General features: G+C 40.2%; 1 protein-coding gene across 1 annotated transcript; it reads left to right on the forward strand.

Moving 5' to 3' along the window:
• Positions 1-4292: 4292 nt before the first annotated feature.
• Positions 4293-14910, forward strand: LOC120440500 (syntaxin-12-like). Its single transcript, XM_039613145.1, has 8 exons — positions 4293-4376; positions 10900-10969; positions 11148-11247; positions 13159-13202; positions 13390-13495; positions 13576-13648; positions 14347-14429; positions 14512-14910. Exons 1-8 carry the CDS (start codon positions 4343-4345, stop codon positions 14602-14604), a joined length of 603 nt encoding a protein of 200 aa, XP_039469079.1. The 5' UTR covers positions 4293-4342; the 3' UTR covers positions 14605-14910.
• The last annotated feature ends 527 nt before the right edge of the window (positions 14911-15437 follow it).

Below are 15437 nucleotides of genomic sequence, written 5' to 3' on the forward strand. Positions count from 1 at the left end.
GCTCAGACACAGAGAGAGACGGAGGTGCACGAGACCATCGCTGATTTTCACCGCCAAGCTTGTTGCTGGAAAATAACTATTAATTTGATAAATTGAGCAAATATCCATACCGGAGATCTGCATGGACCTTGGAGAAACGGACCTGATTTGTTGTGAACATTTTGGACTTTGAAACCATCTCAGTGAGTCGGAGGCTGTTAAGCTAACCTTGAAGCTAAAAAGCTAACATGAAGTTAACGGAGAATATAATGGCCCAATTTCAACGTTGTAGATCTGCACGGGTGCGGATGAAGCGGACAAGATCCTCTCTGAGAGTTGAACATTAGAAGTGTGCTGGTGAGTTAAACTGGGACTGGGCGAATCAGGCTAATTGAAAAGCTAACTAGCCTGATGCTCATAGCTGTAGCTGACCACGTTTTCCCTGTGGGAGAACACACGGGGTTTCTCACGGAGTTCAGCCACTCTGAGCACTCAGCTTGTGTGCTGATGATATTCTAGTATTACTTGTTGAATATTAAATGCACTAAAATAAGAGCTTAAAGGTCATGAATCTACTTTATTTTTTGTTACATTTGATGCTTGAGCTGCACTGTATAGATGTCCCTGCATATTCTTATTGTGCCAATGCCTTACCACATACTGTAAAATTACAGCCTGTGGGCTTTTGTATACTTTTTGGTAATTTTATTTTGTACATTGACTGTAATTAACATATTGCTTCATTGCTATGCAGTGCAAAGCAATGCTCCTGTAATTCAGTTAAAGGGGCAGTACTATAAAAAATAATCTACCATAGTTCATGGTTTATTTATGATTTCTGATAGAAATGTGCACCTTGATGATAGGATAAGCTGATTGTGATTTAAAGATTGCATTCATGATTAAGATGCACTGTATAGACTATAGTTAGAAATTAGAATTAATGTTTTGTGCTTGTTTTTGTTAATAGCACCTGCATTATTTACACATATGGCCGTATATATCATAGTGTGTGAACTGAATTAGTAATAGCCCTGTTGTTTACAGGCTAGGTTTTTTCGTGGGATCGTGAGACCTGGATTTCTTCCTGACGAGGAAGATGCCGAGCCTTTCCCTTTGAACCGAACCACAGCCATTCCGAGTTGGCCCAGAAGGGCAGGTTGCTCTTCTTTCACGAACAATTGCAACAGTGCGGTAGGACGAAATCGCACCAGTCACAGACTTTTGACCTATTGGATTTGACTTGACTGAATACTCACTATTAAGCCGGCAAGACTGACATATCTGAGCTCAGATAGGATTCTGATTGTTATTATTAATGCTGTCACTGTACTTTATTTTATGTTTTCATTCCTGTTTATGAAGTGCTGTTAAATTGTTTCTAAATAGTTTAATACAATTCAAAGCAACTTTACCTGTGGCTCCACTCATTCTTCTCCACGCAACTCACTTTATCCCTCCTACGAATCTAGCTATTGGCCCATTCTCTCCATCTTGCTTTAACTTCCCCTACCCTATCCTGTACTTGGCTACATTGTCATGTCATGATTGTCACACATCTAAAATAGCAGATAATAATACCACTTTTGTTTTGAAGGTTACAGCAAGGAATAACTTAACTTAGCTTAGGATGAAAATTTGAAGAAAAAAAAATCACTGATTGTGTGTAAGAGACAAATGTAGCTAAAGCCCGTCTAGCAGCAAGTCTTGTAACAAAATTAGCAGCTATCTTGAAACAAGACCAGATTATTTTGGAGCCACTATCTAAATAATGGAGATGGAGGCATAATTTTAATTTTGATGGTCACTAACAGATGAAAACTTCACAGTAACATAAATCATGCTGAATAAAAACTCTTCAAAAAGTCTGGACAAAAAGACCAAAAAACTTTTTTTTCCTCATCAAGATATAGTTGTACAATACATGCGCACTCCCAACTATTCAACTTCATTTTGAGCTCGATGCAAGGTGGACACCATCCTGCTCATGCCACATGAGCACTTGAACAAATCTAGTGCTGAATGTGAATCTCCACTGTTTGCATGTGTAATTGCAACATCATGATGGACAATAGTGCTGGGCGATATGGAAAAAATATTTATCACGATATGAATTATTTTATATCACGATAACGATATATATCATGATATACCACCTGACCTGTGGTCATCTGGAAAGTATGCAGTCTTTAAACAGCGAGTGGAGAGGGTGCAGTCTTTGCTTTGAGTTACTGTAAAGCATGTCGCAAATTCGGGTGCACGTAAAGCAGCACCATGTTGCAAAACAACAAGACGGAGTTTCTTTGTGAAAAATGTCATTTTTTTATACTTTATTTTCTCTTGCATAAAGTTAAGAGTATGTATAGTGAGAAGACAACACTAATATATTTGCACAGGCTATTTAACCCTTTAAGACCTACCATAGAACCAAGTCTGCCAGAGCTTATCTTTACATTTATTTATTTTGAGTGTCCTCATAGTTTTATTTTTGAGATACACAAATTTTTATATACTACAGGAAAAATGAAAATAAATAAATGCAAATTTGCAAAAAAAACAGCATGTGCATCAAAATAAACTATTTCCAACAGTGTAATTTGACTTCTAAGCATCCCAGAAACGATACAGAAAAGCATAAAGTCAAACGTGACTTTTACAAACACCAATATAAGCTTTGAAGCTTAAAAAACTACATTTTCCGCGAAAATGACATCACTTCCGGTTTCGGACATGTAATGGCGGACATGCGATAGTTCGCGCTGACTTATATTCCAAGTAGGAAGTGTTATGAACAGCTGATCGGATTGGCAAAGCCTGTTTCTGGAATATTGTTTTTGTTGCTGGAAGTGCTTTTTATGCAATTTGTGCAAAGCTATATGTGGAAGAAAACCGTGACCTAGGGCAAGCTAATGGAATAAGATGTAAGTACAACTCCTACGGTTTCATATGCAAAAAAAAAACATTATTGCGCTACCTCCACGTGGTTACAGTTCTACAGGGATTTAAAAATAGTTAGGAAAACGGAGTTTGCCTGCTCCGACCGGTTTTAAAGGGTTAATGATATATTTTATGTAATAATTTGTAAAATTCGGGTTAGAAACGATAGAGACGATAGAAGACAAATGGCACGATAGACACTTTTCTATCGTCCACACGATATATATCGTCATATCGCCCAGCACTAATGGACAATATGCGGATATATATTAGCGTTTTGCAGACACATGATTGCTAACCAACTGAGGTTAACTTATTGGCCATTTTGGGTGTTGAACAATCATGGTGTCATTGTAGGATCTTGTGTGGTCATTTTACCTGTTTAGCGTTATTGCTGGGCTATCCTAAAAAGTAGCCAAACTGGGTTGGCAGGTTCGAATTTTCAGCCAGTGCTAGTTACTTTGGTTAGCCGGCTGGATCCATCAACTGTATGGATGCATTAGACAGGCATAGATACCTGCTAAGCAATGCTTAGTAACATTGACAGAAAACATCTTCCCGATTAGGTTGTCAGCATTAATGACACAGTGAACCACGTTTTTTTTTTTTTTTTTTTTTTTTTAACTTTCAAAAAGCACCAATGCTACAAACATAGTTGAAAAGATGCAGTTTAGTGACTCGAATGAGCAGAAATATTACTTGGACAGCTCTATCAGCCAGCTCTCTGTAAAACCGCCCCATACTTAATAATTGATACATTTAAGCATTAATACAATAGGAATTGGTACTTATAAAAATACATTCCTCCCTCTACAGCAGTCCCAGCAGGGAAAGTGCCAGTTATTATTATGTGTAATTCATTTTTTCTGTATAGGTGGGCATTTTAACACTGGGTCTTTGGGGATTCACTCACTTTTGGAGCCAGCCTCAGGTAGACATTTGAGGAACTGCAGTTTTTTGCCATTTAAGCTTCATTCCTCTTCCCAGGAGTTTGCTGCTTGCTGGAGAAACTGGGGGGGGAATAACCTGACTCTGTCCAAAGTCCAAATCATCACTTCTTAATTTGTATTTGATCTTTTTTTTTATTTGCCATAATATCAGGGTTCGTACGGGTGCTTGAATTCTAATGTCCTCTTTTCAAGGTTTGGAAAGTGCTTGAATTTCAGATGTGGGGCTTAAAAGTGCTTGAAAATGTAACTGTATTTCATTCACAATAAATAGCTATCTGATTGAATTGTTTTCTTATCAGATAGAGAAATAAAATGAGTTGCAAAAAGCAAAAGCAAAATTTCCCCGCCTGGGCTGCCTTGGGTCTGTTTCAATATGTGACCCCGCCCCTCCCTCGGACAGTCGGGGATGAGTGCGCTAACATACCTGTAGGTTGCTGTTTTAATGCTTTTAATGTTTTTAATGATGGAAAACAACAATGGCGGAGTTTGCGCTCTCTGGTCGCATGATAGGTAAGTCCTAGTAAATAATTTTCCAGTACGCGTACGTTACACATGCTATTTTTTTTTTTTTTTTTAAATTATGATTATTATTTTGCTAGCTGTCAAACTCGCTGGAGAAATGATTGAAATGCACTGAGAGTGATGCAGTATGGCAGCGCTATTACGGAATATGCTGTGAACTTAGCTAATATTACTTAGGAGTAACATGAGTTAATTTACTCAAGTGAAAGCTTTAAACATTAGCCCGATACATAACTAGCTAACTTAAGGCTTTCTGATTAACCCTCTGGGGTCGACGGACCCAGAGTCTCCATTTCAACTTGGGTCGAACGTGCGGACTTGAAACTATATACCAGTTTTTAAATTGTGTTGATAGGTCACGTAAAACCGATGTTTTTTTTTGGGGGGGGGGGAGTATATTCTGAATAAAACAGTGGCGTTTACTCCGGGAAGAAACGGTAAAAACGGCATTTTTTATGGAGAGCGCTAGCAAACACGCTTTGCTTGTGAGTGAAAAAAGAAAAAAACACTCCTTGCCTATTGGTGGAAAAATGTACCATGTCGACCAATCAAAAAATGATACGGCAACATGTGGTATTTGGTTGTTTGGGAAGAGAGGGAAGAGAGAGAGCTATAAAGAGAGAGAGAGTTTTGATACGTGAGAGATTTGTGACGTTTATCGTGTTTGGAGTCTCAAGTTAGTGTGTTGTCTTGTGTAGTTAGTGTGTAGTGTAGTCGTTTTCTTTTGTTTTGTGTGTCAGTTCTACTAGTGACCATTACAGTTGCTGCAAAAAAGCCACCAAAGACAGATTGCAGTGTAAACGCTGAGTGACACACCTGCTGTCAGACCTGCAGGATTGATCCCTGCGCTGTTCTCATCTGTTATAGTGGACACTAACTATTTTTTGGAGTTGCATAAATAATTTGTGTGCCTTCTTATTTGATGCAGCACAGCTGATTGTTCTGTAAATAGTTTTGAATGGTTATATAAAAAACGTCTGAGCCTTGGCTGCATTTTTAGGTAAACAGTAGAGCTGGGCGATATACCGAGTTTTTTAAAAATATCGATATATTTTTATACGAGATATAAGATGTGACAATATCCTTTATATCGATATAGTCTATGTTACGTTATAGTTATAGTTGCGGAGCCGCAAGTTTGCCTCTCTTTCGTCCACTTTTGTCTTTACACAACGTTACTCGACCTCGCCTCTCCTTCACTGAACACAACTCCCCCTCCTCCCCCATCGCTTCACCTGCAGGCAGCGACAAGATGGACACGGCAAATCTCCGTTAATGAGTTACTGCGCATCGCTGGACGGCGTCAACGTGTTAACGAGCTAACCACGCTAACGAGCTAGCCACGCTAACGCCATGCACGGCCTGAAATCATTTCATTTTCTCAAAATTTGACTGCGCGCCTTTTGTATGAATTCTGGTTGTGCTTGATGACCGCGAACCGATTTTATGTGATACACAGCGCTCAGCAATCTGTCAAAAAATGTTTTATTACGACTTTGGTAAGCTAAGCAGCTGCACCGCTTGATGGATTGTCGGAGCATTACGGCTACCGAGGAGCCTCGCGGAGTAATACGTACTGTGCTTCAACGTAATATTACCGTATTGTGTGTGTATAAGGACCATAAATGGCACCTGTTCAGAGACATGGTTACGAAGCGGATTTCAAACTCCAGGCTGTCAGTCACGCAGTAGAAGTTGGGAACAGAGCAGCTGTGAAATCTGTCTTTGTTATTATGCTCAACGTCTTTTAGTTTACATTTTGACTGCACAATTGTGAGCTCTTTGTTATGCACAAAACAACATAGTTTTCTTTTATTTATAGAGCATCATTATTTAATAAATGCTCATAATTTATTTTTGAGTAGTTTTTTTCATGTACATCTATGCTGTATGTTAATAAAAGTGCCTGTGTGACATCTGGGACACAGCTTTGACTAAGAACTCTCTTTTTGTTCTTACTTTATGGCTTTAAAAAAATATCGAGATATATATCTTATATCGCCATCCAGCTAAAAAATATCGAGATATGAATTTTGGGTCATATCGCCCAGCTCTAGTAAACAGTACTATATAACTTTGTTGTTTGCAAAACTTGTTCATATTTTTTTTTAAATGTCCAATTTCTATTTGCATTTCAAGTTATGAAAATGATTCCTTAAACATGCTTGTGGTTTTTACAGTCAAAAATATCACTTTCTACTTGTATTTTAAATTTTGTCTGAATTTAGATAAATTGTGTTGACACATTATGTCAAAATGAGATAATAACAGATTGGCAAGATAAACAGTTTTTAATGGTGAAATATAGAGGCCAAATCAAAAGTAGGCAAAAACGGCCAATTATATCCTGGACCCCAGAGGGTTAACGGCTAAAAGCAAAGTTGTCACCAAGTACTGTTTATATTTGTGTGTATTGCTGCAGCTTTTTGCATATTAATTTGGTGCCTTTGGGTGAAATAATGGTAATGTGAGTGATCCATATGGTCACAAAGAATAGCCACTTGTTTCTGTGCTACCAAGGTTCCCCGGCTTTCATTCAAAATGTGTTTATCGCCACCTACACATTAAACTACTTAAACAGTCAGTGCTGTTCTCCATGCCTGTCTGACTTGATGTTATTAGCACAAACACTTTAAAGGTGATCATTTAGGACTTCAGGAATAATACAGACAGCAATGTAGTTAGCAATAAAACAGTTTTATTGGGAAATAACTTAAAAAACAAACAAATATCTGTCTCCTATTTTTTTGTCACACAGGAAAGAAGCATCAATATCTAGACTTCTTTATTTTTCATTTTTCTTTTTTCAACAGGAGAAGAATATCTCTAACAAGTTGATTTGTTCACGTTTGCACTAGGGCTGCCACGATTAGTCGACTAGTCACGATTACGTCGACTATCAAAATCGTCGACGACTAATTTAATAGTCGACACGTCGTTTGAAGCTTTGTAAGATCGCAAAAGACGCAGGAATTAGTAGGATTTAAGAGTGTGATAACGGACTGAAACAGAAGATGGCAGCACTGCATGCACAGGGATGCCAGCTGCCGTTAAACCCCGAAGAAGAAACTGTCCCAGAATTCATAGCGCGACCCATCGCGGCCCTCCTCAGTTTCCAACAATGGCGGCAGCTAGTTAGTTTTAATTTTACTCTTATTATTCTTTCTGGGTCACAAAATAAACGTTTAACATATTTTCAGGCGGGAATGTAGCTGTGTAAACTTCAAATATCTGCTCAGTTTATCAAAACACCACATATTTTCAAAAGCGCTCCGACGTTTTCGGAGATGTCTGTTACCCACTAGCTCGATAGCTAGCTGGGGTTGAAGGCTCACTAGAGCCGGTGAGAACACCGGACTCCCGGCAAATCGTTTTCAAACCCACCGCCGTCTTTCGCTACTCAGGTTAAACATGTAATATAAGTCACTTAGATAACTTAAAAATGTTATTGTTTGGCTTTTTTCAGTATTTTATTTGTTCCTGAGTAAATCGGTTTGGCTGAGATGAAAGTTATAGTTTTTACACAGCTGAATAAACATCAAGCAGACGAGTGATTATCAGAAGTGTGAGATGCTTGAGAATATACTCCGGTGTCCTGTTATATTTTAGATAGCAAGGAGCAGACGGCTGCGTTTATTAAACTCCTCCGAAACAATCTGCAAATTTCAATTCAATAAACTATCATCTTGTCTTTAATTTTAGTTAGCACATACCTTAAACACTTAAAGCTGTAAGATAATGATAGTTATATAAGAGCAGATGCATGCTGGTGCAATAAGCTGTATGTTTTACGTTCAATGGATGCTTGATCTGATTAGTCGACTAATCGCAAAAATAATCGGTGACTAGTCGACTATCAAAATAATCGTTTGTGGCAGCCCTAATTTGCACATCTTAATTTTTAAGTGAAATGTGCATTTTGAGTTTATACACTAAGTATATAAGATGACCGTTCCTTTTGCAGTATTTTTGTGTGGTGCGTTTTTCTATGTCCTAACAAAAGGGGAGCTAAGGTGTCTTTTCACATGGTCTTACTGAGGTGATGCAAATTGAAACATGCATTCTCTTTTGTTTTTTGGCGGGGCGGTGTGGCGGGGGGGTACTGGAAAAGCTTAAAAACGGATCTTGAAAGTGCTTAAAAAGTGCTTGAATTTGACCCTGAAAAAAGCGTACGAACCCTGTAATATGCATAAAATCGTAAAAATGGTTATTTGTGTTTTCTCAGTTAAATAAAAGAAAGACTGTGAACAGCTCGTTACTTGTTGGATCACTATCTATACTTAAAAAAATGTTTAAAAATTGATTCATGGATTCATTTGTGACTCCTCACTGGTCTTTAGTTCTGATAGAGTTAAAGGAAGTGCTTTGAAATCACTTATGCAGGAAAAAAAAGAAGAAAAGAAATCATTCCCAGGCGTGACCCATTTCATTTTAATGCCTGCTTGGCTACACTTTCCTACATTGTGATATTTTTTTTCTTTTTAAACCAGGCTTCAAGGCATAAAGAGCAGGAAACTGTAAGGAATGAGTAACCAAGCTGTGGCCCGTGTCATGCTGTCTCGCCTTAGCGGATTGTAATGAGAACTATGCCCCTGCATCATAATCACCGGTGACCCTCACGTTAAGACTTGATTGGCTCCTCTGTGGCCTCCTGGGTGTCCTCTGAGCAAGGTCCTGACCGTCCACTGGTTCGGACCTGACCAGAATATTCATGAATGTGTATGTTTGAAGGCATGGAGGCTTATATTGGTTTGTCTAAATAACCCAGGGTGCTGCTGCCAGGGGAGAAGACCAAGTCGAAGTGATGGGTTTCTGATGGATGTGTTCAGCTTCTGCGTGTGTGTATGTGTGTGGTTTGGTTTCTCTCCTAAATCATCAATGAGTTGATAAACTAATTTGGCTTGGATTTGTCTTACCTGCCAATACTGTGAACGCTCTTCAAGAATCGATGAATAGAGGTTCAGGCACGACTCTTTCAGAGTGAACCTGCTTCCTCCGTGATGCTGCTGTATAATGACATCACGCTGCTGAGGGGATTCGTGTAAACGGAACCATATGGCTGTGAGCACCTCTGCTTTCTGTCAACCTGTTATTGCTCCCCACTACTCATCTAATGTGCACATGCTTAGATGTTCTGCCATTGTTCTGAATGTTAGCAAAGCGACTATAGCTCATACGGTAATATCACACCACCTGTCGGGAAGGTTAATTGTTCCGAGGGAAACTCTCAGAGCTCATTTTATTCACTCTGTTGTTTTTAATATGTATCTGTTTATTGGCTGAATGAAGAAAGTCGTGGTATTTAGATTTTGTAATAGCATGAAACAGCAGGGGATTCGTGCTGAAATAATTGTGTATGTATGTGTTCCCGTATATCAGTGTGTACTTTTAATGCTCATTAAAATATTCATTATTTCTATTTGAATATCGTTTACGATCATAAAGCTTCTGGTTGTTTCGTCTCTTCTCATAAAGGCGGTAGACGCATTATTCATGTTTTCCGAGGTTACACACAGCACCAAAATTCCCACAGCCATCACTGCATTTGTTTTGCTGAGAGGAATACAAATGTGCTGTGTCTGGCACCCACAGAGATGCTCTGAACCACAGTAGGAATCACACATCCAAACTACATTTGAATTTGCAAGTCTCTCTCCAGGCTGGAAACAACACCTCTGGGTCATTTCTCTATGAAAATTTTTTGACGGGCACGGAGGAATGGAGTTATGTTTTTGACAACTACAAACGCTACACCAACCCATCCTGTCATAAAAATCTTTGACATATATAATTTATTACTTACATTTATTAAGATAAACATATGGATATGTGATGTCTTATAGTCATTACTCACTCTGTTATGTAGTGTCTTGACCAGCATCAGAGGGACTTTAGCACAGTTGCCCCGTGGAGAACATCCTATCTAGCTCACACTTTTACCCCGGTGTGGGAATCGTATCCTATAAGTTAAAGCTGCAATTTAGATTATTAATATCTTTTACAAAAGATTTACAAAAGTATTGCAACCAATAAATTGTATGAACTGTTTACCCACAAAGTCTGCACACAAGCGAAAAATGAACAGTTTCTCAAATTAAGGCGTGTCCTTTCTGTGAGAGGCTTTAAGCAGTGACCCGGCCAGGACAACAAATGCAAACACAGAATCACCCAGATACACCTGAAAAACTGTACAAGCGATTGAACACAACAGCCAGATCATCACTGGGCACTTTTCACTTCCTTATATCGTTGTTTATGTGTATGTTCTGAAATCCCTCAGCTTCTGTTTCAGGTCACACTGATGATGATGATGATGATGATGATGATGATGGCTCATAGCAAACACACGTGTCTGACACAAATGTGAACATTAAGAAGCAGCATCAAACTGTGGTGACTACAGATGATGTCATCTCTGTATAACTACCAGGAACAAAGTGCAGCTTCTTTCTTGTGTCACTTGTATATTTTTCTTCCAAAACTGAGCGCTATCATTGTGTTCCCATGGCAGCGCCTCAGATAAAGACCATGGTGAACCACCTGGGGACCAGACAGGACACCAGTGAACTGCAGGATCGGCTGTATGTACCGATATCATCTCCTCTGCTAAACAAACACACTTTCAGTCACCTTCACTTTCTCAGAGCCAGCGCTGCCACGCTGTAGCGACTCTGTTGAACTGTCCTATAAGAAATGTATTTGTGTAATTATTAGAAGGTCTTATGGTCTGTCTGCTGTTTGAACTGTTGGTGTTCACAGGCAGCAGACACAACACTACACCAACCAACTGGCAAAAGAAACCAACAAACACCTGAAAGAGCTGGGATCAATCCCTCTGCCCTCATCGCCTTCAGAGCAAGTAAGTACTCGTTTACATGTCCTAATGAAAGTAGCACTGTACTGATTCTTCTATAGCTTACAGTCACAGCACTTTCTACAACATGCCTCATTCACCCATCCAAAGTTCCCACTGCTGCTCCTCCTGAGCTACAGCCACCTAACAATGGATGATGTCAAACTGTAAGATAAATATGCACACTAAGTTTGAAAGTGTGACTATGGAGCTTGTTCTTACAGCGCAGGCTGAGTGATGCTGACAGACGCACTTGGTTTAATTGGAATTTCATTCAGCCAACATTGTGGCTCAGGACACACACACACACACACACTCAGGACACAGTGTGTACAGTATGTCATCATTCGTTGACATTTCATGTATGGTGAAGGAAAAATAACTTTGAGACAACCTCCAAAAGTTGAATCTGTTCATCTGGACGTAGCGTTTTCAGTGGGAGAAACGTTTCGTCACTCATCCAAGTGACTTCTTCAGTCTCAGCTGACTGCAGGTTTCCCCAAACCTTATAAACAGTACATTTGCATAATGACTGAAACCAGCCCACTGAAGGAACAATGGGCTGGGAGGTCAGTTCCTTAATCATAATTATGCAAATTCTCATGACCATTGATCAACAATCACTGACCAAAACCCACTGATCAAAGAACACTGATCAATGGCCATGAGTACCATTCACAGAGAGTTGGGGAATGGCTGCAATCACAGCGTTGTAAGATGGCGAAAGATGTACCCTTAGGCCCCTCCTCGATTCAGAGATGGTCTTTCCCTTTTCACGTAGAGGGAAAGACCCTTTTGAGCGCGGAGTCAATGGCCTCCTTGACTCCGCGCTCAAACCAGCGTTCCTCCCTGTCCAGGATGTGTACATCGTCATCATTGAAAGAGTGTCCACTGGCCTGTAGGTGTAAATAGACTGCAGAGTCCTGGCCTGATGAGGTTGCTCTTCTGTGTTGTGCCATCCGCTTCGCTAGAGGTTGTTTGGTTTCCCCGATGTATAAATCCTGGCAATCCTCCTGGCACTTAACAGCGTACACTATGTTACTCTGTTTGTGTCGGGGGACCCGATCCTTGGGGTCCACTTTTGTGAGTCCTCAAAAACATATGAATGCTGCAACAGACTGTAGACTGTCTGAGAACAAGTGAATCCAGCCACGCTGCAAGTAATTTGTCTGAAATATCACAAGCATGGCCTTACAGACACCACTGCAAACATGGAAACGCGGTACATGCAGTGGGAATAATGGGTCAGTTGCAACTGTGGCTGATTTTTCCCATGCATTCACATTTAGCCTCAGTTTGTAGCTGTGGCTCCACTGCTTTGCTGAACTTTGTTATTCATCACAGCCTTACCACAAGCTGGTGACTGACAGGATGTCCAGACAGAACAGCATGCTGGGATGTTGCAACATTTGGATGGCCAGAACTTTGGTTCAGGCTCCTCCAAGAGCCACCTTGTCGGGCCAGGACTCTACAATCTATTTAGAACCTACAGGCCAGTGGTGCTAGTTTCAGTCATTATGCAAATGTCCTGTTTATAAGGTTGGAAACCTGCAGTCAGCTGAGACTGAAGAAGTCTCCTGGATGAGTGACGAAACATTTCTCCCACTGAAAACTTCCAGAATCAAACTTTTGGGTTTGGCTGCAGAGTGTACGACTAATAAAAACTTGATATAATGAAAAGTGAGAGTGGTCAATATAATAAATTATGATTAAAGGAGTCGGGAACCACTGACCTTCCAAAAACTACCAGAAAATGAGTTGAAATGACTTGAAAAAGAGCATAAAAAGGATCCTCTACATCAGATGTTTCCCCGCTAGCCTAAAGTTTGTCTCTTTGTCTTTTGATCCGTTTAACTTCAAAACAAAAGAAAAACAAGCCTGGCATTGACAGTGCTGAATTTTTTCCTTCTCTTTTAGGCTGACGACAACTCTCGGGATGAAAAGCTTGTGTCCTTTGATAAGTAAGTGACCTCTGTTCATGGTTGGAATTTGTTGCAAGTGTGTCATGAAGACCTGCAGTGTCACTTAAAAATAAAGACCATTTAGAGTCCGCATGAAGATGGAGGGGAAAGAATAAATATATCCAATTCTAATCCACACATTTTCACATGGTTACTGAAATGTTGTTATGTTGATGTGAACGTGAAGCCAAGATGAGTGTGGTCAGATGACCACCCAGACGGAGGAAGCGGCCATCACAGAGGAGGACCTGGAACTCATCAAGGAGAGAGAAACCAACATCAGACAGCTGGAGGTGATCCTTGGCTCGCTCTTTCTATAATCAACATCCAGCACGCTCCCGTCAGCGCTCAGCTAATATCTTTGTCTTTACAGTCTGATGTCATGGATGTAAACCAGATCTTCAAGGACCTGGCTGTGATGATTCATGACCAGGGAGAGATGATTGGTAAGTAGTAACAGGAATGTTGTTATTCCCATCACTTAGTCTGTGAAGTAACCATTAATTAGTTCCTATATCAATAATCTATCTGTCCTCCTTAAAAACTGACACACACTCACTTTTTAGCTCAACCCAGAATGGTCTCTGTCCTCTCTGACCAACATGCACAACACATTCACAGCGCTTCCACGTTGTGTCACAGCCTCATTCCACATTTTTACACACAATAGCCCATAAAGTAAATTATTCCTGAAGACCTTCCACATGTATTAAAAACAAAAAACAAAGTCACAGCATGCACATAAGTATCCACAGCCTCTGTTCAGGACTATGTTGAAGCACCTTACTGGGACCCTTCCCCAGATCTGCGCCTTGATACAAACCTGAGGTCTGCAGACCTTCCCTGGACGTTTTGGCTTGGTCTGTGCTCTGACATGTGCTGTCAGCAATAGGACAGTAGACACAGGTGTGTGTCTCTCCAAATCATGTCCAATCAACTGGTGGACTCGAGCCAAATCAGCAGAAGCAGGATCCACCTGAGCTCAAATCTCAGTGTATAAATACGTTAGATTTTTGTTTCCCTTCACAGCCTGGAGTAACCAGTTAACCAAACTAAAAATCTTGTCTTTGCAGACAGCACATGTCCAGAGGAGCTTGCTGTTAGCTCCCAGCTGACCGTGGTGTATTTTTTTGTCTTCCTGCAGATAGCATCGAGGCTAACGTGGAGAATGCTGAAGTTCACGTAGAACGAGGAACAGAGCAGCTGCAGAGAGCTGCTTACTATCAGGTGGGTGTGTGTCAGTCACCACTCTGTGGTGTCATTCAGCACAGACCCTCACTATAACCCCGCTGTCCCGTCTTTATCGCAGCAAAAGTCCCGGAAGAAGATCTGCATCCTGGTTATGGTCTGCTCCATCGTGCTCGTCATACTCGCCATCATCATCTGGTGGGCGTCCAAATGAGCCGATGTCACGCAACCAATGTAATCGATTCAGTCCCCTCCCACCTGCTTGGAATCAAAAGAACAGTAAGAAAAGGCTCATCCCTGTACCAAGATCAGTGGAGCACGTCTACAAAGGGCTTGTCAATGTGGAAATTGTAGTTATCTGAAATAATCAAGCCTTTGTGTTCCTTTAAGAACTGTAAGAGGTAATTTAGGAGAACGAGGACTGGGTTGGTGCAGGGGAGCAATTCAAAACTTGAGATTCCTAAATTAGCGTCACTGATACATTTCTTCTTATTAACTGCATTAACACTAGCTCTCACTGTTTTGCAAATGTAAAAATATTGTTGAAATTATTTTAAAGACATGCACACAAGCTTGTCTGGGTAACTGAAGATATTTAGGGTTTTGTTGTTGTCGATAAACATGTTGTGGCCCTTTCTGATGTCTAGTGTGTGGAGAACTGTATCCTGCTGTGGTTCCTTGTCTTCACAGGCACAACATACAGGTAATGCCAGCGATGGTTAAATCGTACATGTTGTAAAAGCAAAGTTGAAAATATTAGAAGTCGAATTCAACTCTGCAAATAGTTAAAACATCAAGAATCGTAAATTAATCACTCCTTCAGATCAAGTGTTTTAAGTTGATTTCTATGAACCCTGACAGTATGATAATAAATGTCTTAAACATTTGCTGTTCTGTGGTATGTTTCCCTCCTCTGTGATTGTACACATAAGCTTTACTTGATTTACAGTGTTTCGAAAAGGAAAGTTGCTCTTTAGTTAGTGAAGGAAATCATTTTGACTTTGAGTCTGGTTACTGTATCTGTCAGCATCACTAAATGTGTTTGGC

This window comes from Oreochromis aureus, linkage group 6 (genome assembly GCF_013358895.1).
Source record: "Oreochromis aureus strain Israel breed Guangdong linkage group 6, ZZ_aureus, whole genome shotgun sequence".
Lineage (NCBI taxonomy): Eukaryota > Metazoa > Chordata > Actinopteri > Cichliformes > Cichlidae > Oreochromis > Oreochromis aureus.